General features: G+C 40.3%; 1 protein-coding gene and 1 pseudogene across 1 annotated transcript; both read left to right on the forward strand.

Annotated features, from left to right (window-relative positions):
* The first annotated feature begins 697 nt into the window (after positions 1–697).
* Positions 698–15209, forward strand: FMO1 (flavin containing dimethylaniline monoxygenase 1). Its single transcript, XM_032389393.1, is given in 7 exon segments — positions 698–880; positions 3370–3532; positions 7198–7340; positions 9741–9940; positions 12002–12357; positions 12848–12920; positions 14440–15209. Coding segments are annotated over 7 exon segments (1404 nt in total). The 5' UTR covers positions 698–754; the 3' UTR covers positions 14783–15209.
* Positions 15210–20337: 5128 nt separating this feature from the next.
* Positions 20338–21770, forward strand: LOC116622762 (annotated as a pseudogene).
* Positions 21771–23355: the final 1585 nt, after the last annotated feature.

A 23355-nucleotide genomic window follows, 5' to 3' on the forward strand; every position in this document is an offset into this window, starting at 1 on the left:
ATCCAAACCGCTCCACCATCCTGTGCCTTCTGTCATTCTGCTGCCTCAATTTCCACTTCTCTTTTTCAACTGCCAATGCTTCTGCTCAGGCTGCCTTCAGTGATGGCTAGAGTGGATTTGTGTTTTAGGCTCTTCACCAGCCTCCTTCCTTCTTTTCCAGACTTCTGTCATTCGTCTTTTGTAGAACAGGAATTAGCTTTCCAAAATATAACAGGAATCACTTCCACATTAAAACATTCAGAAGACTGCCATCACCTTCCTATAAAATCCAAATTCCTTAACCTTAGACGCAAAATCCTTCATAATCTGAACCCTCTTCTCCATAATCCTTTCAACAACACCCTGTGAAACCAAACTACCTAGCAATTGTCCATCATCCAGACACTACTTCCTGGCTCTGGTCTATTTCCCTATTTTCCTGTATTTTGCCATAATGCCATGTGAATCTGAAAAGGTGAGTTCATCCTGGGTTTATTTGTTCACATGTAATGAATGAAATTGCAATCCAGATCATAAAATTCAGTGTTCAGTGTTCACCCTACCTCAAGTGCAGGATAACAAATCCCATTAGAAAGGGTAACTTTAATCTCTGTCAATGTTTGAAATGTCTAAAAATTAACATCCATTTTCATGTGTGTGCGCACACATGCACAAATGCATACACACTCATGTGCGTACACTGTTTGTACAGGAACATGTTGAAGAAGGCAGAGCCAGCCTCTATAAGTCTGTGGTTTCCAACAGCTGCAAGGAGATGTCTTGTTACTCAGACTTTCCATTCCCAGAAGATTATCCAAACTATGTGCCAAATTCTCAATTCCTGGAATATCTCAAAATGTATGCAAACTGGTTCAGCCTTCTGGAATGCATTCAATTCAAGGTAAGACACAAAACGTCAGTCAGTAGTCAGAAAGTATTGCCTACCTGTTTCCTATTTCTCTCAATAGCCTAGCCCTTGGCTCTGTAGATGAGATCATGAACTGGCAAGATTGATGACACCTGGCTGGATTCCTTTTTCCCTTGTACTCACACCCACCCTAAGTAAATCTGGAGGTAGAGGTGGATACTTTCTGTAAGGATTCACATGTATACATTTTTAGTTAGTAATAACTTCATCCAGGTACCCAAAGAGACCTGAAAATATCAAACCACAATCTCAGCTTGGGACAAAAGCACATTGGGACATTGATGACTTCTGCCAGTACCTAGGTCTCCCCTTCCTGAGTATCCCTTTATAGGAATAAACATGTGCAATGGCCCATACACAAGAGAACCTCAGTATTTGAAGGAAATCTTTTCTAGATATCCTTGGGAATAGAAAAATCTTTGAATATTGTTCTTTTCATAGACCTTACCGACCTCCCTTCCCATTTCCAAGAACAGAGATAGGAAGAAGGTAGAAGGATGGAGGCAAATGAATATACTCTCTTTTTTTCCCCTTCTTTTCCTCTCCAAGAAACATGAAAATCCATGTGTTTTCCTTCTCCTATCTCCCCCTCTCCTTGATACAGATGGGGATGGTAAGGAATTCCCAGGGAATTGAAAGCAACATAAATGACCCAAACTAGTAGTAAATAAGATTCATATTCACAACCTTAAAAGTACTGACCAAAATGTAACCACTATCTTTAAGAGACATCTGCACCCCCATGTTCACTGCGGCATTATTTACAATAGTCAAGAAATGGATACAACCCTAGTGTCCATCAATGGGTACATGAATAAAGAAAATGTGGCATACACATACACACACACTAGAATGTTGTTTAGCCATAAAAAAGGAAATCCTGCCATCTGCAACAACATGGTTGGACCTTTAGAGTATTATACTAAGTGAAATAAGTCAGACAAATACTGTATGATCTCACTTGTATGTGAAATCTAAAAACACCCAACTCACAGAAACAGAACAGATTGGTGGTTGCCAGAGGTGAAGGGTGGGAGTTGGGGGATATGGGTTAAGATGGTCAAAAGGTACAGACTTCCAGTTATAAGATAAATCAGTTGTGGGGATATAACGTACAGCATGCTGAATATAGTTAACTGTATTGAATTGTATATTTGAAAGTTGCTAAGAGAGTAGATCTTAAAAGTTCTTATCACAAGAAAAAGAATTATAACTATGTGAGGTGATGGATGTGAACTAAACTTATTGTTTGTTGGAATTATTTTGCAGTATATACATTTATCAGATCATTACATCATATACTTTAAACTTACACAGTGTTGTATGCCAATTATATTTCAATCAAACTGTAAGTATTCCAGTTTTCCAAAGAGTATTTTACTCCACTTCCTTATTTTGCAAGGGACACTAAAAATGAAACACTACCATAGTGGAGGTATATGATCCACAGAAATATTTTTTAATGCATCAGAGTTCCTGAATCCGAAGCATTTCCTTTACTTACATGGTACCCCAAGTCTATTTTAAAATAATTGAAAAAAAAAGTTTAAAGCTAGATGTTCACCGAATTTTTAAGAAAGTACACACATAAGAAATTTCTTTCCTCTCTGTGCACTCCAAATTTTTAATTACAAACAGTTCTTATTTTTAAGATAAAAGTAAACTTTATTTTGAAATCAATTAATTTTTAATTAACTGAAAACATATTTTAAAAAGGAAGAGTTCCTAATACAAATTTTGGAATCCAACAAATGCTTCAAATATTATAAAACAAATAGTGAACCCATTAGGAAAGACTTGAAATGCCTGTCTTCTCTGAGAACTGAAAAAGAAAGGCAGCAAAGTCTCTTGGCCAGTGGAGCATTTATGCTTTTAAATTTGACTGTAAATTTATTTTACATATTTTCTGAATCAGAACCTCGCACCTATAAACTTATATGCACTCGGTTAAAACAAAAAATAGACTGAAATTTGGGATCCTCCCAGAACATTCAGGCCATAAAGTTAGCATTTCCCAATCATTCTCGGGATCTGGGAAAGCTTTAGCAACATATTGTATAGGACCTTTCATAAGATCCAAATTTATATTTTCAATTTATATTACCCATGTCTCTCCTAAAGCATAGCTCTAGGAGAGATATACATAACAGAAATAATGAAAAAGACATCCGAAGACCATGGTTCTTGGTTCTATCACTTACTGTGAGAACTTGAGCAAATCACTCAAACTTTTTGGATCTCATCACTTCTCTTAAATACCCCACCACTCTAAACTCTAAGCTTAGAATACTTTCATCCAGAAAATTATAGTTAATCTGCTAACTCGATTCAATTTCTAAGTTTATGCTTATTAATTATGGTTAGTCTGTGCTCTAGAACATTTGAAATGTCAACTGATACATTGGACAGCAAGCCCTTACTAGAAACTTGACAACAAATTGTGACTATAATTCTTTTTTCAGACTAAAGTCTGCAAAGTAACAAAATGCCCAGATTTTACTGTCACCGGCCAATGGGAGCTGGTCAGTCAGCATGAAGGAAAGCAAGAGTCTGCCATCTTTGACGCTGTCATGGTCTGCACTGGGTTCCTTACTAACCCGTATTTGCCACTGGACTCTTTTCCAGGTACAGCATTTTCTGAAACTGATCTTAATTTGTCTCAAGGGAGCCATCTTGTTACTGGCTTGATCTGGGAATGCATTTCTATGGTTCCTCTGTTAAATAGTTAAAGTTGTGAGGTAACAGGGATTCTTTTCTAACCAGCACTTTCTGGCCAGCTTTCGGCTTTCATTTGTTTCAAAAACCAGTAAGTGCCCAAAGGTAGAATAAATAACTAGCAAGCAGTTTTATGCTTCACTAAGGTTCAATGTCCCTCCGTAAGTGATGGGTATCACTCAGAAAGTCTTCTAAGTCACGGGATACTTACACAAGTGGTTAGCCTCAGCAGTAGCACACAACCAAAGCAGAGTTTAGAGGCCACAAAGGTCAATCAATGAATAAAGAAAAAAGTAGTGTGATTTTTGTTTGTTTGTTCTGTAGAGGTTTAGCTAGATCAGAGGTATTTGTCACTAGGTCAGTAGTCAACAGGGAGAAGAATCTTGGGACCCAAGTTAAGTCATCCTTGAGTCTCAGCTTCCTTATCTAGTTTTTGCAACCATGATTCATGTTAATCTATGTCAAATTTCCACTGGATGACAGTGCAGAGGGACTAGAAGAGGCAATGGTTTCGTTTATTTTTATCTGCAGTAAGTTTTCAAAAATTTAAAACTTTAGGAAAATTTTCTCTTCATCATCTAAATATGACCTGGAGGGATCTCAAGGCTTATCTTACAATAAACTCACATACCTCCAATGCCCCCAGAGCTTACTCAAGACAGGTCAAGTCAGGATAAAGCACATCCTGAAAACTGCCCTTGACTAAAGTCATTGAATCGAAAGCACCAAGTCCAGTCTTCTTCCTCATACAAGGAACTATTCTCCAACATCCCTGAGAGAGGCTCTGCAGCCTCTGCTTCAACAATTTATTTGGCACCCACAAAGTGCTAAAAATACAGAGGTGGATAAGACAACAGTAGCCTGTATGGAAGGAACAAAAAGAGACTTATAGGAGTCCAGTGGCGGAATCACAGTCTACATAGGACCTGCAAGTGATACCAATACTCATTTTATGATGAACTCATGTACATCCAATGGTGCTGGCTCTGCCCTCCACATGTCATTCAATTCAGGTCAAATTAGGATAAAGTGTACCTGGAAAGCAACTGAACCAACGTCCTCAGTTTGAATAGGATGGGCTTGAGAGCAGGAGGTACAGATTCTAGGCTATACAGTCAACAAGCTATACAATCTTGGGCTTTCCACTTAACCTTTCTAAGCCTCTGGTTTTTTGCCAAATATGAGGAGCTTGGACCACCTTACTCAACAGCGTACATCACAAATCAAGCAAACGGAGCTCTATGGGACTTGCAGTCTTTTTTTTTTCCAGTCTTTTTTTTTTTTAAGATTTTATTTATTTATTTGTTTATTTATTTATTTGAGAGAGAGCGCACATGAGTGGGGGGGAGGGGCAGAGGGAGAGGGAGAAGCAGACTCCCCACTGAACAGGGAGCCTGATGCGGGGATCGTGTGGGACTCGATCTCAGGACCCTGGGATTATGACCCGAGCCGAAGGCAGACGCTTAACCCACTGAGCCACCCACGCACCCTCTCAATACCAATCTTACCAGCCACTACTAATTGGCCATTTGAAATCCCTGGCTAGTTAATCATTAAGGAGCCTTTGAGCTCTAAAGTTCTGTGACTTTAGATTTGAAAAGGAGTCCTCCAAATCTCACCAACTCCCTCTCTGCCTCACAACAGACTTGCTTAGTACATAGTACGTACACCCTGGGGTCATTGTTTTGTTTTGTTTTGTTTTTTAAAGATTTTTATTTATTTATTTGACAGAGAAAGAGACAGTGAGAGAGGAAACACAAGCAGGGGGAGTGGGACAGGGAGAAGCAGGCTTCCCACTGAGCAGGGAGCCCAATGAGAGGCTTGATCCCAGGACCCCGGGTCATGACCTGAGCCAAAGGCAGACGCTTAATGACTGAGCCACCCAGGCGCCCCCCCGAGGTCATTGTTAACTGTTAACAAAAATTCAAATTCATTGAAAACATTTAAAAACATGTGTCTGGAGGCACATTGCTCTGGAGACAATTCCAAAGATGTTCCAAAAAGTCTTAGTAAAAGTAACAGGTATCATAAAACAAATGTATAACTTCCCAAGATAACTACTTGTATTCATTCAGATATACACATTCTAGTGTGTTTACTAACACAACCACATTCACCTAATAAAAGTGCTTGTTCTGGGGCGCCTGGGTGGCTCAGTTGTTTAAGCGACTGCCTTCGGCTCAGGTCATGATCCTGGAGTCCCGGGATCAAGTCCTGCATCGGGCTCCCCGCTCGGTGGGCAGTCTGCTTCTCCCTCTGACTCTCCCCTTCTCATGCTCTCTATCACTATCTCTCTCAATAAATAAATAAATAAATCTTTAAAAAAATAAATAAATAAAAAATAAAATAAAAGTGCTTGCTCTGTCTTCCTGTGACATAAGAGGAGAAAATATTAGTTTGATAGAAGACTCAGCCAGAGTCTCATATTTGCTCATTTGTGATCCCAAAGAGCCTGTTCTAAGCAAATCTAAGATAATTAAACATCCAGGGATAATGATTCTATGATTCTCCTTAAACTTGTCTAGCTCTCCCTCCTCAGCCATTCTCTGATCTATACTGGGTCCTGGCTGAATTAATATTTGAACTTGGTTGCATCATTGTTAAATTCTAAAGGCTCTGGATTATGGTGGGTTTTAACGGAGATTCATATCAGATTTCTAATGATTCAAGGTGAACTAAAGAGCTACCAGATCTTGACAAGGCTACTTGCCACAATCATCCATATTTATCCCCTGAGAATCTAGATGTCTTATCACTTTTTTCTGGAAAAAATAGGTTCTTTGTATAGTGTGTGTTACTTTTGATTGATTGTGTTAATGCAACCTTGAGAGTATTTTCCAAAACTCTCTATTCACATTTAATGTTTCAGTGAGAAATTTGGCATCCACTGCCTGAGCTATCCTTTCTAGTTAGAACAATAGATCTAAACACAGTATAACTAACATAATCCCTTTTTCTCAGAGCCAACTCTTGCTGACTCAGCAAACTCAACCTGAGTTATACTCAGTCACCAAGGAGAACTATCAGTGAACTTCCCCAACCCACATGGATCTTTTCGAATAAGAACCACATTTTATTTATCTTATTTCCCTAATATCAACTAGCACAGTGCCAAGCACATAGAAGCCAAAAAAGGTTGGCTGAGTGGAGTGGAGGCACTTGACTCCAAGTTTCCTTTAACTTCTCTGCTCTTGTTCCTTGCTTGTGAAAAGCTCTAATATAGTCAAATATTAGTAAGTAGGATATTACTGTCCCATTGATTTCTATCAACTTTTAAATGGTAATGACTCCTTACACTTTTGCTTAACAAGTCTTTATGCCACAATATTTCAACTTGGCAGTAAATAAACCTAGAGGCCTAGATTATCTAGTGAAATAGAGTAAGTACCTCCATTACGTAATCACTCACTAATTTCTGTGTCTTATAAAACCATGTATTCATATTTTGGATTTTTCTTAGAGTATGCTATTAAAAAATAACCAAAATAATACATCAAAAGGATATTAATGGAACAATATTTATGTTTCATTCACTGATCCTATAAAATTCTTTATTTGACTTTCTTTTTCTATAGGTATAAATACCTTTAAAGGCCAGTACTTTCATAGCCGGCAATATAAACATCCAGATATATTTAAGGACAAGAGAGTCCTTGTGATTGGAATGGGGAATTCGGACACAGACATTGCTGTGGAGGCCAGCCACCTGGCAAAAAAAGTACCATTCTTCATGTTACTTAATGAAAAACTTTATCTTAAGATGCATGCCTCAGGCAAACAGTGATAAATGATGAAAGAAATAAATATGCCTAAAACACACACACATACAAAAAACAGATTTTTATTTTTTTAAAGATTTTATTTATTTATTTGTCAGAGAGAGAGCACAAGCAGGGGAAGCGGCAGGCAGAGGGAGAAGCAGGCTCCCTGCTGAGCAGGGAGCCGGATGCGGGACTCAAGCCCAGGACCCTGGGATCATGACCTGGTCTGAAGGCAGAGCTACCCAGGCATCCCCAAATAACAGATTTTTAAAGTATTTTTCGTGTTTATAAATTTTACTGCAAATTCCAAACGTCATTTTTCTTCCAAGACAAACTTCTCTGACTTCCTATTTTTGTCATTTTCCCAGTCATCCTACAAGAGCTACAGGAGACATCTGTGTCTTACCTGGTCCCATCGGTGAGAAAATCCTGTCCTTTTTCCTTGTGAAGATCTCCCATCCGCTCCCTCCTTTCCTTGTTAACCGCCACTACCCTCAGCAGGTCCGTACTCGAAGGCTACCCCACTGTCCTCCTAATAATAATTGTAGAAATAATTCATATTTATTGGGGCTTCCTCTGTGCCAAGCATTTCACTAAATGCTTTACTGCATGGCCTCAGTCATCAAAGGAAGCCACTAGAGTGGGTCCTGTCAGTACCCTTGTCTGTAGATGAGGAAACTGAGGCTTACAGAAGCTAAGGAGCCTGTGTGAAGTTGTGCCACTTGCAGATGGCAGAGCCAGCCTTCAAGTTTAAGTCCCTCTGACCCAAAGCACCTGTAACTAATTCTACCCACATCCCTGCACGCCCAGTCCTTCCTCCCACATGGCAATCCTTACAGACACCCTAACACCGACAAACAAATCCTTTGAAAAGCCAGCTCTCATTATGACGCTCTTGTGTTTAAAAACTTCTAATAACTCCCCTTACAAAAAAAAAAAAGTCAATTATACTCAAGTAAAAAAATAAAAAATAAAAAAAAATAAGTGGGAGAGAGAAGCAGAGGAGGCAGATCTGAGAAAGCACAGGCCACTTTTGATTGCTTTGCCAAACCACAGAAGCTAAGAAAGCTATGCTGGGTCCGTGCTCCTGCCAAAATGTACAGAGAAACTCTTTTTACTAAAATATAAAATAAAATAATAAAATAAAATAAAATAAAACAAAAGCAACACAAAAGAAAATACTAATGAATTGCAGATGATTAGCCCTGCATTATAGGGTTCTCCTTAATCCGGTTCAAATCTGCCTTTTCAACTTTATCCCCCACTACTCTGAGCCCTTTCCAATTCTGCGTCTGTCTTCCCCTTCCTCATACCATACCCCTCCCTCCTACAGTGCCTTTTCTCCTTTATTACAATCCACATGTACATCCCCAGCTATCTCACCCCAACACAGTGATCTCTCTCTAGTACTAATTTATGTAATAATTATAATGAACATTCCTCAGTTGGCATTCATTAACAGCAAATAAAGATGAGTTGTTGGCTTCTGATGTGCCAAATGTTGTGCCAGGCACTGGGGATACACTGAAGAACACAATAGACACAAGATTTCTGCCATTGTGGAGCATAGAGTCATGGGGGACACAGATATCAACTAAATAAGTATAGATAATTAGATCACTAATTGCAAGAGTGAAAATAGCCATAAAGAAAAAGGATTGGGAGTGTGTGACTATAATATTCCTTTTGGAGACTTTCAAAAAAGGACCTGATTGATTGATTTGGAGAGACTAGCGGTTTGGTGGAGTTATCCTGAAAGAAGGGAAAGGAGGTCCTGAAATAAAAAAGAATACAGTCTCATCCACTATGACCACCACATGTGGATAGCATATTATTATTTCTATTTCTCTCATGATTGGAAATTTCAAACTCAGTCAGCTGGTAAACTCAAATAGCCAATCTGTAAAGTCAAAAAAAAAAAAAAAGAATTCACCAAAACTAATTGTGTTACTGAACTTTATTGTCAATTCAAATGATGATTTCTGTTGAAACTCGTTGTAGACAACTTTCAGTTGCTGTCATACCTACAAAATTGTAACCACCTGCTCATTGTTTTTTCACATGAGACCTTGGTTGTCACAGTATCTCATTCACTGTGGTGGCTAGCACTGTGTATGAAGAATAATAAGTTCTCCGTTACATGTTCTAAGGCATCTTAACACTCTAGATACTCAAACCACGATCTCAAAAGAATAACTTTAAGATGGGAGCTGGAGGAGCCAGAACTATGTGGTTGAGGATGTATTTTGAGTGTGGCAGACTTCTGGTGCCATTCTAATCATGAAACTTCCCGAATTTCTGGCAAAGCCAGCCCTGTTCCCTGGGTCAAACTGAGTGGCTTCTTTGATTGCTTCCAGGTGTTCCTCAGCACCACTGGAGGGGCCTGGGTGATGAGCCAAGTCTTTGACTCGGGGTACCCATGGGACATGGTGTTCATGACTCGATTTCAGAACATGTTCAGAAATTCTCTCCCAACTCCAATTGTGACTTGGTTGATGGCAAGAAAGATGAACAGCTGGTTCAATCATGCAAATTACAGCTTAGTACCAGAAGACAGGTAAATATAGTGTATCTGCTGAGGGTTGTTAGGAAGAAAGAAACTTGATCCTTCCACTGGCATATCCAAACCAGGCAATAACACAACCACATGATTGAATATGAAGGAAAACCTCATACAAATGTACTTCATAAGAGCTAACTGTTTTTGAGTTCTTAGTAAGTGAAACTATATATTTCATCTTGTCAATAACCCTTTAAAGTATTATTATACTCTCCTGCTTATCATGGGTAAACCGAGGCTTCTCAAAGTTCAGTTACTTGCCCAAGCTCATTTAGTAATAAGCGAGCCCTGTGAGCTAGGCAAGTTACACAAGCCTCCGCTACAGCGATCAAAAGAGAGTGACTTGTCTATGACTCCTTTGACATAAGCAACACACTTGCCTTGTTTCACTACGTGGGAAAAATCAAATGCTGTAGTTGCCTCTCACCATCTCTCCAATGGCAATGCCTTCTTGCCCTTGCCAAGAGGACCATGATCTCAGTCTGACCTTAATTCGATCTGTAACTGAGTTATCACCTACGACTTATCTCATTAGCAAAAACTGACTGCTCTACTTTCTCATTCATTAAGTTTGTACAGTGATATTCCATTACCAGGGTGGCACTATAGCCTGGAGATCATGTCTGATTTTCCTCCAGAGTTCACTCTGGACCAGCATGGACCACGTGACACCCAAGCCACCACTGATGGCACACAGCCCCCTTGTTTGTGTACATACACTTGTTTTCTCTTGCTCTCTCCATCCTTCTCTCCCATACCTCCCTCTCACCAGCTCTCCCCTTGCCTCTACTATTGCCATCTTCTCCTTCCATATTTCTTACCTGCCCTCTTCTACCTCCTACCTCCAAGCCCCCAGGGGTTTTGACTCTTGGCACCAGAGCTTTGTTTACCATAAGCTTTGTCTAACCTGGATGGCAGCTGGGGGACTATGACGAATTTTATTTAATCCCATAAACCTTAGAAGATGTGAAATGAACCTAAGGAACTATCATCCCTTCACTCTTGGATTTAATCATTTATCATTTCCAAAGTTCTTGCATATATATACTATTTCATGTCTGCCATGTTATTTGGTTTGCCATGTTATTTAGGATTTTGGAAATTTTGAGACCATCCCCGGCTCCTATTTCATATGCTCTTCATCCTACCCAATGAACTAAGGATGACAAGGGTCAGTATCCCTATTTTACACATGAATAAAAGCCAACTGGGACCAAATGACTTCCTCAAGCTCTGTTAAGTATAAACATTAGGACAAGAAGCCACCCTTCCTCCCTCTTATTCCAGTGGCTCTTTCCATTTTATCACACTGTCTCTTTCTGTACCTTCACCATAAGCTCAAAGGGCTCAGCTTATTTAAAATCATCTCACAAAGTATTTGCTTAGTGATCCCAAAGGCATAGGAAGAAAAAGATAATTCTGCCCTTGTTCCTTTTATTTTTTTTTTTTTTTACAGATTTTTATTTATTTATTTGACAGAGAGAGAGAGTACAAGTAGGCAGAGAGGAAGGCAGAGGGAAAGGGAGAAGCAGGCTCCCTACTGAGCAGGGAGCCCGATGCAGGACTTGATCCCAGGACGCTGGGATCATGACCTGAGCTGAAGGCAGCTGCTCAACCGACTGAGCCACCCAGGTGCCCCTTCCCTTGTTCCTTTTAAACACATGCCTGCTTTTCTTGTACAATTGCTCCCTAGGAGGAGAGAGCTCCCAGCAGTTCTCAGCCAACGTAGAAGTCCCCAGCTTCCCCTGTAGTCCTTCAGCACTGGGCTATCTCTAATGACAGTGATAACTGAGAGCTGAAAGTCAGCAAGGGAAACAGAAGCCAGAGGAAGCTCTGACCCCCTTCTCCACAGGCTTCCAAACTCTAGTAAATGGCAAACACATTCCATAATTCTTGGACATTCATGAGTCCCTCCCACAGAAGGAACTTCTCCCATGGCTGGCACCTCCTGCCTGGCCAAGGGGAGAGTCCCAGAATGAAGAAGTGAAGGGAAGGAGAAGGTAGGGCTGGCCATGCTGGTCACCGGCAGATCTCTTCCCTGCCCACATTTCTGTTTAGGACACAGCTGAGAGAGCCTGTGCTAAATGACGAGCTTCCGGGCTGTATCATCACTGGGAAAGTGCTCATCAAGCCAAGCATAAAGGAGGTGAATGAAAACTCTGTCATATTTAACAACACCCCAAAAGAAGAGCCCATTGATATCATTGTCTTTGCCACGGCCTACACCTTTGCTTTCCCCTTCCTTGATGAGACTGTAGTCAAAGTTGAAAATGGCCAGGCATCACTGTACAAGTACATCTTCCCTGCACATCTGCCACAGCCAACCCTGGCTGTTATTGGCCTCATCAAACCCTTAGGCTCCATGATACCCACAGGAGAAACACAAGCACAATGGGTTGTTCAAGTCCTGAAAGGTATGTGCACGAGAAACCGCAGGGCAAATGTTTTTGGCATGTTATTTGGAATATTGGAAATTTTGAGAACATCCCCAGGTCCTATCTAAAACAACACAATCTTTAAAAGCAGGATCCATTCTATTCTTCGGAATTACACTATCATAATGAATTTGAACCATTACCAGCACAAAAGATAAATCAGGAGTCAAAAAATATAAGTTGTTTCTACCTGTTATTTTCACCGAATCAATAGGTTTGACTAAAATGTAAAATTTCAATCAGTGAAGTGACAGAATTCAGTTGTGAGGTTTTGTTGTATCAGATAACTAGTGAGATGACCAGATGCTTACAACTTTTCGGCTGGTAGCATTATTACCAGGAGAATACCACTTTTTTTGGCCAAGTCACTGGGTACTAAGAATAAAAGATGAGCAGTAGTAAAGCATCTTCACCCACTAAGCAAGCAGGCTTAAAGTTAAATTGCCTTCTTTGTGCGTATGTTTCATAGGTATAAATAAGTTACCACCACGAAGTGTCATGATAGATGAAATTAATGCAAGAAAAGAAGACAAACCCAGTGGGTAAGTTAACTAAGTTAACCACTTATACATCTTTTTTGAATCATCACTCAAATTGGTAAAACAATAGCAGACAGAGGTGAGTGACACTGGAGGAAAAAGAAGCACCTGAGACTTAGAGGGAAAAAAAATCTAGCCTAGCTTGTTTAAGGAGAGAGGGCAGAGAAGAAATTGAGAAGTTTAAGTGTCCCCAAATCGTCACTTCACACCATGATTATCCAGTGCCACATGGTAAGCCGAAGGCAGATGCTTAACCAACTGAGCTACCCAGGCACCCCTCTTTTACATTTTTAAATGAGTGGAAAAAAAGAAGAATACTTTGTGATATGTGAAAATTATAGGAAATCTAAATCACAGTGGCCATACATAAAGTTTTATGAGAACACAGCCGTACTCATTCGTTTACAGATTGTGTATAGCTGCTTTTTAGTTACAACAGCAGAGTTGAGTAGTTGAGACAGAGACCATAATATGGCCCTTAAAGCCTAATGTACTTACCATTTGGCCTTTTGCCAGAATAAGTTTGTTGACCCTGTTTCCGGAGAAGAGGTTTCCACTTATGCTCTGCTCTTTGGCTGGCACTCAAGGGCCAGGGATAAGAGAAGGAAGGTGGCCAGCAAAGAAGGGAGTCTCGGCCTCCCCCACACCCCCAATTCTCACTCCTAATCCAACTAAAACATCTCTGGTTTTATCTGTTTCACTGTGAATCTGTTTTGCACTTTCACATAAATTTTCCTTTAAAAAATGGTTTCTCAGACCAAAAGAAAGTTTTAAAATCACTGCATTTAAGAATTTTTATCACTTCTCTAATTTATATATGTTTGCAGACTTCGTGTTGATCTATCCTTGTCAAAGTGCTAAATCCCAAAATAATAAAAACATTTTAGATGTCTCTTTTTCACCCTCACCCCGGAATATGATTCAATCTCCACTATGGAATTCTGCTATAACACAGATAATTAATTAGAACTGCACAGTGGAATTGTGGAACACTGCATCAAGAACTAATGATGTACTGCACAGTGACTAACAACATAATAAAATTTTAAAAAAGCATTAAAAAAAGAACTGCACAGTGGAAGGCCTCTTGTCACAGGTCAGTCAGTGATTTTAGGGACTAAGCCCTGCTTTACAGGGAATTCTGCCCTATTGATTTTTGCGGACTTTTACATTATATAAATCTAACAATATTTGAGTTTTAGAAAAATTTAGGAATAGTGAAATTATGTAAAAACTTTCTTTCTAGAAATTGTTAATTATTTGACAAAAGAACTAAAGAAATACCAGCTGCATTACGAGCATTTGGAGCACCATGTGTATAGAGTATCTTGTCAAGGAGCTCATCTTGCATTTAAAAAAATATATATAATGAGACCATTAGACAGCTATGGGCTTAGAGGGAAGAACACACTAACCATTTCAAATTTTCTAACATCGCTGTTTACTTTTTGGCACTTTTACTTGTTCTGGATTATCATTATTTTACCCTTTTGTCTTTATCCCCAATTTTCCTTTTATGAAGATTTGGCTTGTGCTACTGCAAAGCTTTACAATCAGATTATATCACATACATAGATGAACTCCTGACCAGTATCAATGCAAAACCCAACCTATTCTCTCTGCTCCTGACGGACCCACGCCTGGCTTTGACCATCTTCTTTGGCCCATGCACACCATACCAGTTCCGCCTGACTGGCCCAGGGAAATGGAAGGGAGCCAGAAATGCCATCTTGACCCAGTGGGATCGAACATTCAAAGTCACCAAAACTTGAATTGTACAAGAATCCCCATCTCCTTTTGCAAGTTTACTTAAACTCTTAAGCCTTCTGGCTTTGCTTATGGCCATTTTCCTAATTTTCCTATGAATAAAAGATTACCCAGATGGCTTCTCAGATGCACATAGTAGATTTACAATGCTCTGGTCCCTCCATTGCCATGTCATTCTCTTCATAGCCATGAACCATATTTGGGTGGTGACGGCTACCTCCCATCCTTCCCTGGTTGGCCCCAGGGCTACCAATGGTATTCCTGGGCCTCTCCCAGCTCCACCTGCTTCCAGTGCTAGAGGAAGATAATCACAATTTATGTGCACTTGAAGGCTGCTAGGAAGTTCCAGGTTGACTTTACAAGAGAGAGCTGTTTAAGACAGCACTCTGAGCATTTATATCTCTCTCTCACATAAACTATTTTCATAGGCCTCAACTAAAACCCCCTACTTCACAAAAGATTTAGTTGTACTAAAATGATCCTGTTATGGTATGAGCTGATTAGAAATAAAAAGAAAGAAAAAAACCTAGAAATTGAATGTTTCAGGTGGTCTTTTATGCTCTTTTTACAAGTTGAGGGGAGAGAAGCGGATGAGGTATCTACTCATAAAGGCCATAAAAGAATTAGGGGTTCAATAAATTTACTGGAATGTGTCTAAAGGAATGTAAGGACTGTAGAGAAAGAAAAAGACCATATGATTTCACTTATATGTAGAATCTAAAAAACAAAATAACAAATAAACAAAACAAAACAACAACAACAAAGAAACAAAATCCAGAAACAGACTCACAAACACAGGGCATTGGTGTTTCCACAGGGGTGAGGGGTGGGAGAATGGGAAAAATAGGAGAAAGGGATTAAGGGGTACAAAATTCCAATTATAAAATAAGTAGGTCATGGGGATAAAAAGTACAGAATGGGGAATATAGTCAAAAATATTACAATAACTTTGTATGCTGACAGCTGTAACTAAGCCTGTGGTGAGCATTTTGCAATGTATATCATCATTGAATCACTATTTTGAAAAAAAAATTATTTTAATAAAAATAAAGGTATGATCCTGCCTGGGAGTGCTTATTCCCCTAGAATGCACTCTACAACAAAATGGGGTGCTCCAGCTGGCATAATAACAACTCAAATCAGATCTACCCCACAGAAAATCAACCACCTCCACTCGTTCATGGAGCCAGGCTCCATGAAATGAAATTTCCATAAAAACCCAAAAGCATGGGGTTCAGAGAGCTTCCAGATTGGTGAATACATAGAAGTTTGGGGAGACTGATGCCCTTAAAGAAGACATGGAGGCTCTTCACCCCTTCCCACATATCTTGCCCTATGTATGTCTTCCATCTCATTTTTCCTGGGTTATATCCTTTTATAATAACCTGGTTCTCTAGCAAGTAAAATGGTTTCTCTGAGTTCTGTGAGCCACTCTAGCAAATTAGTCAAACCCAAGGAGGGGTCATTGGAATCTCCAATCTACAGCTGGTCCTCAGAAGCATGGATGACAATCTGGGCTGAAGTGAGAGGGGAGGGCATCTTGTAGGACTGAGCCCTTCACCTGTGGAATCTGATGCAATCTCTGGGCAGACAATGTCAAAATTGAGTTCAATGGTAGGACACCCAGCTGATGTCCAAGAATTACTTTGCAGTGTAGGGGAAAAGCCCCCACACACATTGGAATTGGGTGCAGAACCCTTAACATAGAAACTCATAATGAAAAACTGCTCCATTGAATACTCGCCCTTGAAGCAGAGCATTCCTCATGAAGTTGGCTAGAGAGTTTCAGTGCTCAAGGTGAAATGTGGCAAGACAAATTACCCAGGTCACAGTGACATACCACAAGAACACAAGCTGGAACCTGAACCTAGTCTCCTCTATTGCACTGAATACATTGATCTGAGGGATTGAATGTACAAATGGACGATGGCCAGACCACCTACAACAGTAGAACTCTGACCCACAACCTCCACACCAGTCCAAAACAGTCAGGACTTGATCAGTGAGTGCCAGCTTCTCACTTTTGTCCCTGCTTCCAACTCAGGACCAACAAAAGAAAGTCAGATATACTCCTCAAAACCAGTCATATATGATGCCTTGCTTCTAGCTAGCCCACTTCCACCTCCTTCATGCCAACAACCTCTAGTGAGATCCTGCCTCTTTTTCCACTATAAAAAAAGCCCCTATTTTAAAACTCTGTAAATTATAGACGATAATAGCAATGCAAAATTATCTTGTCTATAGACATGTAAATTACATCTACTAAAGGTATAATTGGCCTCCCCTCCCCACTGTGGGAAAGACTAGTTTTGCCTCTACTTTGTGATATTCATTTCAATATCCCTGAATCTATAAATGTGTGTCACCTTCAAACTGATGGTCACATCTTACCAATCCCCTCCCTCTTTAATAACAAGTTAAATAAAGTCTTTCAACTGTATTCCTTTTATATTTGTATGAGAGTCATGATTTTGCCTCCTTTGAGAATTCTCTTTTAGCACCTCTCTCAGGGAAAAACAATTCCATTCATCCATAGTTTTCCACTGAAACACGAAAGAAGTCACCTTGGTTCCCCCCCCCCCCCCCCCCTCTAACAGTCATCAATCCTATCAGTGTGTCTCTCTTGCAGAGCAGGGATCCACTGGAACTGTGTGTGAAAGCACAGGCCACAGAGTCAGCCTGCCAGGCTTGAATTCCACTTCGTGGTTTTTAGTTTGATGAAATCCCACTTGTCTATTTTTGTATTTGTTGTCTGTGCCTTTGATGTTATATCCAAGAGATCATTGGCAAGACCAAAAATGTACAAAAGTCTCCAATGAATCTCTCCTCGTTTCTCAAGTCCTCATGGCCAGAATTGCATCAGACACAATCATTTCCTCAGGGAATGAGTTTCCCTTTTGATCAAAAGACCCACACCTGGAGCAGGAGAGGAGCCAGCATTCCCAGGCTCAGAGCTGCATGGAGGAGTGAATGGATCTCCGACTCAACGTCTCTCTCTTCACCATTACTTTTCTCATAATTCTCAGTGATTTCACAATCAAGTATACAATCCTTCCCCATCATGCCCTCTCAGTTCCCTAAACCCGTTACCTCTAATGATCTTACCCTCCACCTGTCTCAACCACTCATCACTATGTTCACCCTCTAGACCAGTGATGTCCAAAAGAATTTCCCACCATCACAGAAATGTTTCATCTTTACTCTCCGATGTGATAGCCACCCTCCTCGTTTGGCTACTAAGCCCTTGAAATGTGGCTAGTGTCAATAAAGAAATATATTTTAATTTTTTTAATGTTAATTAATTTAAATCTCAACTTAAATAGCTATATATGGCTAGTGGCTGTTGTATTAGCCAGTGCAGGTCTTGGCCTTGTCGTTCTCAGCAAGAGCAGCTCTCCACAGTCTGATTTACAAACATCCCATTCTCCACTAACCGCGCCATCGTCTTCCAGCTAAGTCCTTCTCATGCAACGTTCTCTTCTAACCGCTGGGCCTTCCAATCCAAACACTCAACTATCTTTCACTTCCCGCCTCCCCTTAGCTTCTCATTTCCCTCATTACCCCTCTTAGACTTCGTGATTCAATAATATCACACTTGAATGTGCTTTAGCACATTGAAGACAATAGCTAGAATGGAGAAATCAATTCATGGCAACACAGAGTCTCTAAGGACAGAAATGAAAGCTGAATGACAGAACTTAAAAATGCTACAATGAGATCCAATCTAATCTAGATAATCTAACAGCTAGAGTAAGTGAGGCAGAAGAATGAATTAGTGACCCAGAAGACCATTTAATAGATAAAAAGGGAAAAGAGGAGGCCAGGGAAAAACAACTCAGAATCCATGAAAATAGAAATCAGAGAAATAAGTGACACCATGAAGCGTTCCAATGTCAGAATTATTGGAATCCTGTAGGGGGTGGAGAGAGAGAGAGGACTAGAAGATGTATTTGAGCAAATCGTAGCTGAGAACTTCCCTAATCTGGGGAATGAAACAAATATTCATGTCTTAGAGGCAGAGAGGACCCCTCCCAAGATCAAGGAAAATAGGCCAACACCCCGGCATGTAATAGTAAAATTCGCAAATCTTAGAACCAAGGAAACCATCTTAAGGGCAGTTAGGGGGAAGAGATTCCTTACGTACAGAGGGAGGAACATCAGAATAACATCAGACCTATCCACAGAGACCTGGCAAGCCAGAAAGGCCTGGCAAGACATATTCAGGGTACTAAGCAAGAAGAACATGCAGCCAAGAATACTTTATCCAGCAAGGCTGTCATTTAGAATGGATGGAGAGATGCAGAGCTTCCAAAACTGGCAGAAACTGAAAGAATATGTGACCACTAAGCCGGCCCTGAAGAAATATTAAGGGGGGTTCTATAAAAGGAGAAAGACCCCAAGAGTTATATAGAATAGAAATTTACAGATACAATCTATAAAAACAAGGTCTTCACAGGCAACATGATGACAATAAATTCATATCTTTCAATAATCACTCTCAACGTGAACGGCCTAAGTGTTCCCATAAAATAACACAGGGTTGCAGATTGGATAAAAAGACAAGACCCATCCATATGCTGTCTACAAGAGACTCATTTTGAACCTAAAGATACATCCAGACTGAAAGTGAAGGGATGGAGATCCATCTTCCATGCCAGCGGACCTCAAAAGAAAGCTGGGGTAGCAATTCTTATATCAGACAAATTAGATTTTAAACTAAAGACTGTAGTTAGAGACACAGAAGGACACTATATCATTCTTAAAGGGTCTATCTAACAAGAAGGTCTAACAATTGTAAATATCTACCCCCCCAACATGGGAGCAGCCATCTACATAAGCCAACTGTTAACCAAAATAAAGAGTCATATTGATAACAATACGAATTGTAGGAGACCTCAATACTCTACTCTCAGCAATAGACAGATCATCTAAGCAGAAAATCAACAAGGAAACAAGAGCTTTGAATGACACACTGGACCAGATCGACCTCATAGATATATACAGAACATTCCACCCTAAAACAACAGAATACTCATTCTTCTCAAGAGCACATGGAACTTTCTCCAGAATAGACCACATACTGGGTCACAAATCAGGTCTCAACCGATACCAAAAGACTGAGATTATTCCCTGCATGTTCTCAGACCATAATGCTCTAAAACTGGAACTCAATCACAAGAAAAAATTTGGCAGAAATTCAAACACTTGGAAGCTAAAGACCACTCTGCTCAAGAATGTTTGGGTCAACCAGGAAATCAAAGAAGAACTTAAACAATTCATGGAAACCAGTGAGAATGAAGACACATCGGTCCAAAACCTATGGGATACTGCAAAGGCAGTCCTAAGGGGGAAATACATAGCCATCCAAGCCTCACTCAAAAAAATAGAAAAATCTTGAATTCACCAACTCTACACCTTAAAGAACTAGAGAAAAAGCAACAAACGATGCCTAAGCCACACATTAGAAGAGAAATAATTAAGATCGGAGCAGAGACCAATGAATTAGAAACCAGAAACACAGTAGATCAGATCAACGAAACTAGAAGCTGGTTCTTTGAAAGAATTAATAAGATTGATAAACCACGTCTTTTTCTCAATGGGTTTGCCGTCAGAATGCAGGTGTCGTGAAAACCTTCCCTCAACCTAAACCAAAATGGGAAAGGAAAAAACTCACATCAACATTGTCATCATTGGACATGTAGATACGGGCAAGTCTACCACTACTGATCATCTGATCTACAAATGTGGTGGGATCGACAAAAGAACTATTGAAAAATTTGAGAAGGAAGCTGCTGAGATGGGAAAGGGCTCCTTCAAGTATGCCCAGGTCTTGGATAAACTGAAAGCTGAACATGAACGTGGTATCACCATTGATATCTCCCTGTGGAAATTCGAGACCAGCAAGTATTATGTGACCATCATTGATGCCCCAGGACACAGAGACTTTATCAAAAACATGATTACAGGCACATCTCAGGCTGACTGTGCTGTCCTGATTGTTGCTGCTGGTGTTGGTGAATTTGAAGCTGGTATCTTCAAGAATGGGCAGACCCGTGAGCATGTCCTTCTGCTTACACACTGGGTGTAAAACAACTAATTGTTGGTGTTAACAAGATGGATTCCACTGAGCCACCCTACAGCCAGAAGAGATACGCAGAAATCGTTAAGGAAGTCAGCACCTACATTAAGAAAATTGGCTACAACCCTGACACAGTAGCATTTGTGCCAATTTCTGGTTGGAATGGTGACAACATGCTGGAGCCAAGTGCTAACATGCCTTGGTTCAAGGGATGGAAAGTCACCTGTAAAGATGGGAATGCCAGTGGAACCACATTGCTTGAAGCTCTGGACTGCATTCTGCCACCAACTTGTCCAACTGACAAGCCCTTGCGTCTGCCTCTCCAGGACGTCTACAAAATTCGTGGTATTAGTACTGTCCCTGTGGGCCGAGTGGAGACTGGTGTTCTTAAACCTGGCATGGTGGTCACCTTTGCTCCAGTCAATGTTACAACTGAAGTAAAGTCTGTTGAAATGCACCATGAAGCTTTGAGTGAGGCTCTTCCTGGGGACAATGTGGGCTTCAATGTCAAGAACGTATCTGTCAAAGATGTTCATCGTGGCAGTGTGGCTGGTGACAGCAAAAATGACCCACCAATGGAAGCAGCTGGTTTCATGGCTCAGGTGATTATCCTGAACCATCCAGGCCAAATCAGTGCTGGATATGCACCTGTGCTGGATTGTCACACAGCTCACATTGCTTCAAGTTTGCTGAGCTGAAGGAGAAGATAGATCGTCCTTCTGGAAAAAAGCTGGAAGATGGTCTCAAGTTCTTGAAATCTGGTGATGCTGCCATTGTTGATATGGTTCCTGGCAAGCCTATGTGTGTTGAGAGCTTCTCTGACTATCCTCCTCTGGGCAGTTTTGCTGTTCGTGACATGAGACAGATGGTTGCTGTGGGTGTCATCAAAACAGTGGACAAGAAGGCAGCTGGAGCTGGCAAGGTCACCAAGTCTGCCCAGAAAGCTCAGAAGGCTAAATGAATATTATCCCCAATACCTGCCACCCCAGTCTTAATCAGTGGTGGAAGAACGGTCTCAGAACTGTTTGTGTTAATTGGCCATTTAAGTTCAATAGTAAAAGACTGGTTAATGATAACAATGCATCGTAAAACCTTCAGAAGGAAAGGAGAATGTTTTGTGGACGATTTGTTTTGTGTGTGTGTGTGTGTGGCAGTTTTAAGTTATTAGTTTTAAAAATCAGTACTTTTACATGTATCATATGACCTCACTGATATGAGGAATTCTTAATCTCAGGAAACAAACTGAGGGTTACTGGAGTGGGGGGTGGGGTGGGAAGGATGGGGTGACTGGGTGATGGACACTGGGGAGGGTATGTGCTCTGGTAAGCGCTGTGAATTGTGCAAGACTGTTGAATCTCAGATCTGTACCTCTGAAACAAATAATGCAATATATGTTAAGAAAGAAAAAAAGAAGAAGAAGAATGTAGCAAAAGGGGAAGAATGAAGGGGGGGAATCGGAGGGGGAGAAGAACCATGAGAGACGATGGACTCTGAAAAACAAACTGAGGGTTCTAGAGGGGAGGAGGGTGGGAGGATGGGTTAGCCTGGTGATGGGTATTGAGGAGGGCACGTTCTGCATGGAGCACTGGGTGTTATGCACAAACAATGAATCATGGAACACTATATCTAAAACTAATGATGTAATGTATGGGGATTAACATAACAATAAAAAAAATTTAAAAAAAAATCAGTACTTTTTAATGGAAATAACTTGACCAAAAATCTGTCACAGAATTTTGAGACCCATTAAAAAGAAGTTTAATGAGAAAAAAAAAAAAAGATCGCTAAACCACTGGCCAGACTTATCCAAAAGAAAAGAGAAAGGACCCAAATTAATAAAATTATGAATGAAAGGAGAGAGATCACGACTAACACCAAGGAAATAGAAACAATTATTAGAAATTATTATCAACAACTATATGCCGATAAACTGAGCAATCTGGATGAAATGGATGCCTTCCTGGAAACCTATAAACTGCCAAGACTCAAACAGGAAGAAATTGACAAACTGAATAGGCCAATAACCAGTTACAAGATTGTGGCAGTGATCAAAAACCTCCCAAAAAACAAGAGTCCAGGGCCTGACAGATTCCCCGGGGAATTCTACCAAACATTCAAAGAAGAAATAATACCTATTCTCCTGAAGCTGTTTCAAAAAATAGAAATAGAAGGAAAGCTTCCAGACTCATTCTATGAAGCCAGCATTACCTTAATCCCCAAACCAGGCAAAGACCCCATCAAAAAGGAGAATTTCAGACTGATAACCCTGATGAATATGGAATCCAAAATCCTCAACAAAATCCTAGCTAATAGGATCCAACAATACATTAAAAGGATCATCCACCACAACCAACTGGGGTTTATCCCTGGGATGCAAAGGTGGTATCAATCAATGTGATAGAACACATTAATAAGAGGAGAGAGAAGAATCATATGGTCCTCTCAACTGATGCAGAAAAAGCATTTGACAAAATACAGCATCCTTTCCTGATTAAAACTCTTCAGAGTATAGGGATAGGGGGAACATTCCTCAAGTTCATAAAATCCATCTATGAAAAACCCACAGCAAATATCATCCTCAATGGGGAAAAG

Source organism: Phoca vitulina, unplaced genomic scaffold (genome assembly GCF_004348235.1).
Source record: "Phoca vitulina isolate PV1807 unplaced genomic scaffold, GSC_HSeal_1.0 scaffold54, whole genome shotgun sequence".
Lineage (NCBI taxonomy): Eukaryota > Metazoa > Chordata > Mammalia > Carnivora > Phocidae > Phoca > Phoca vitulina.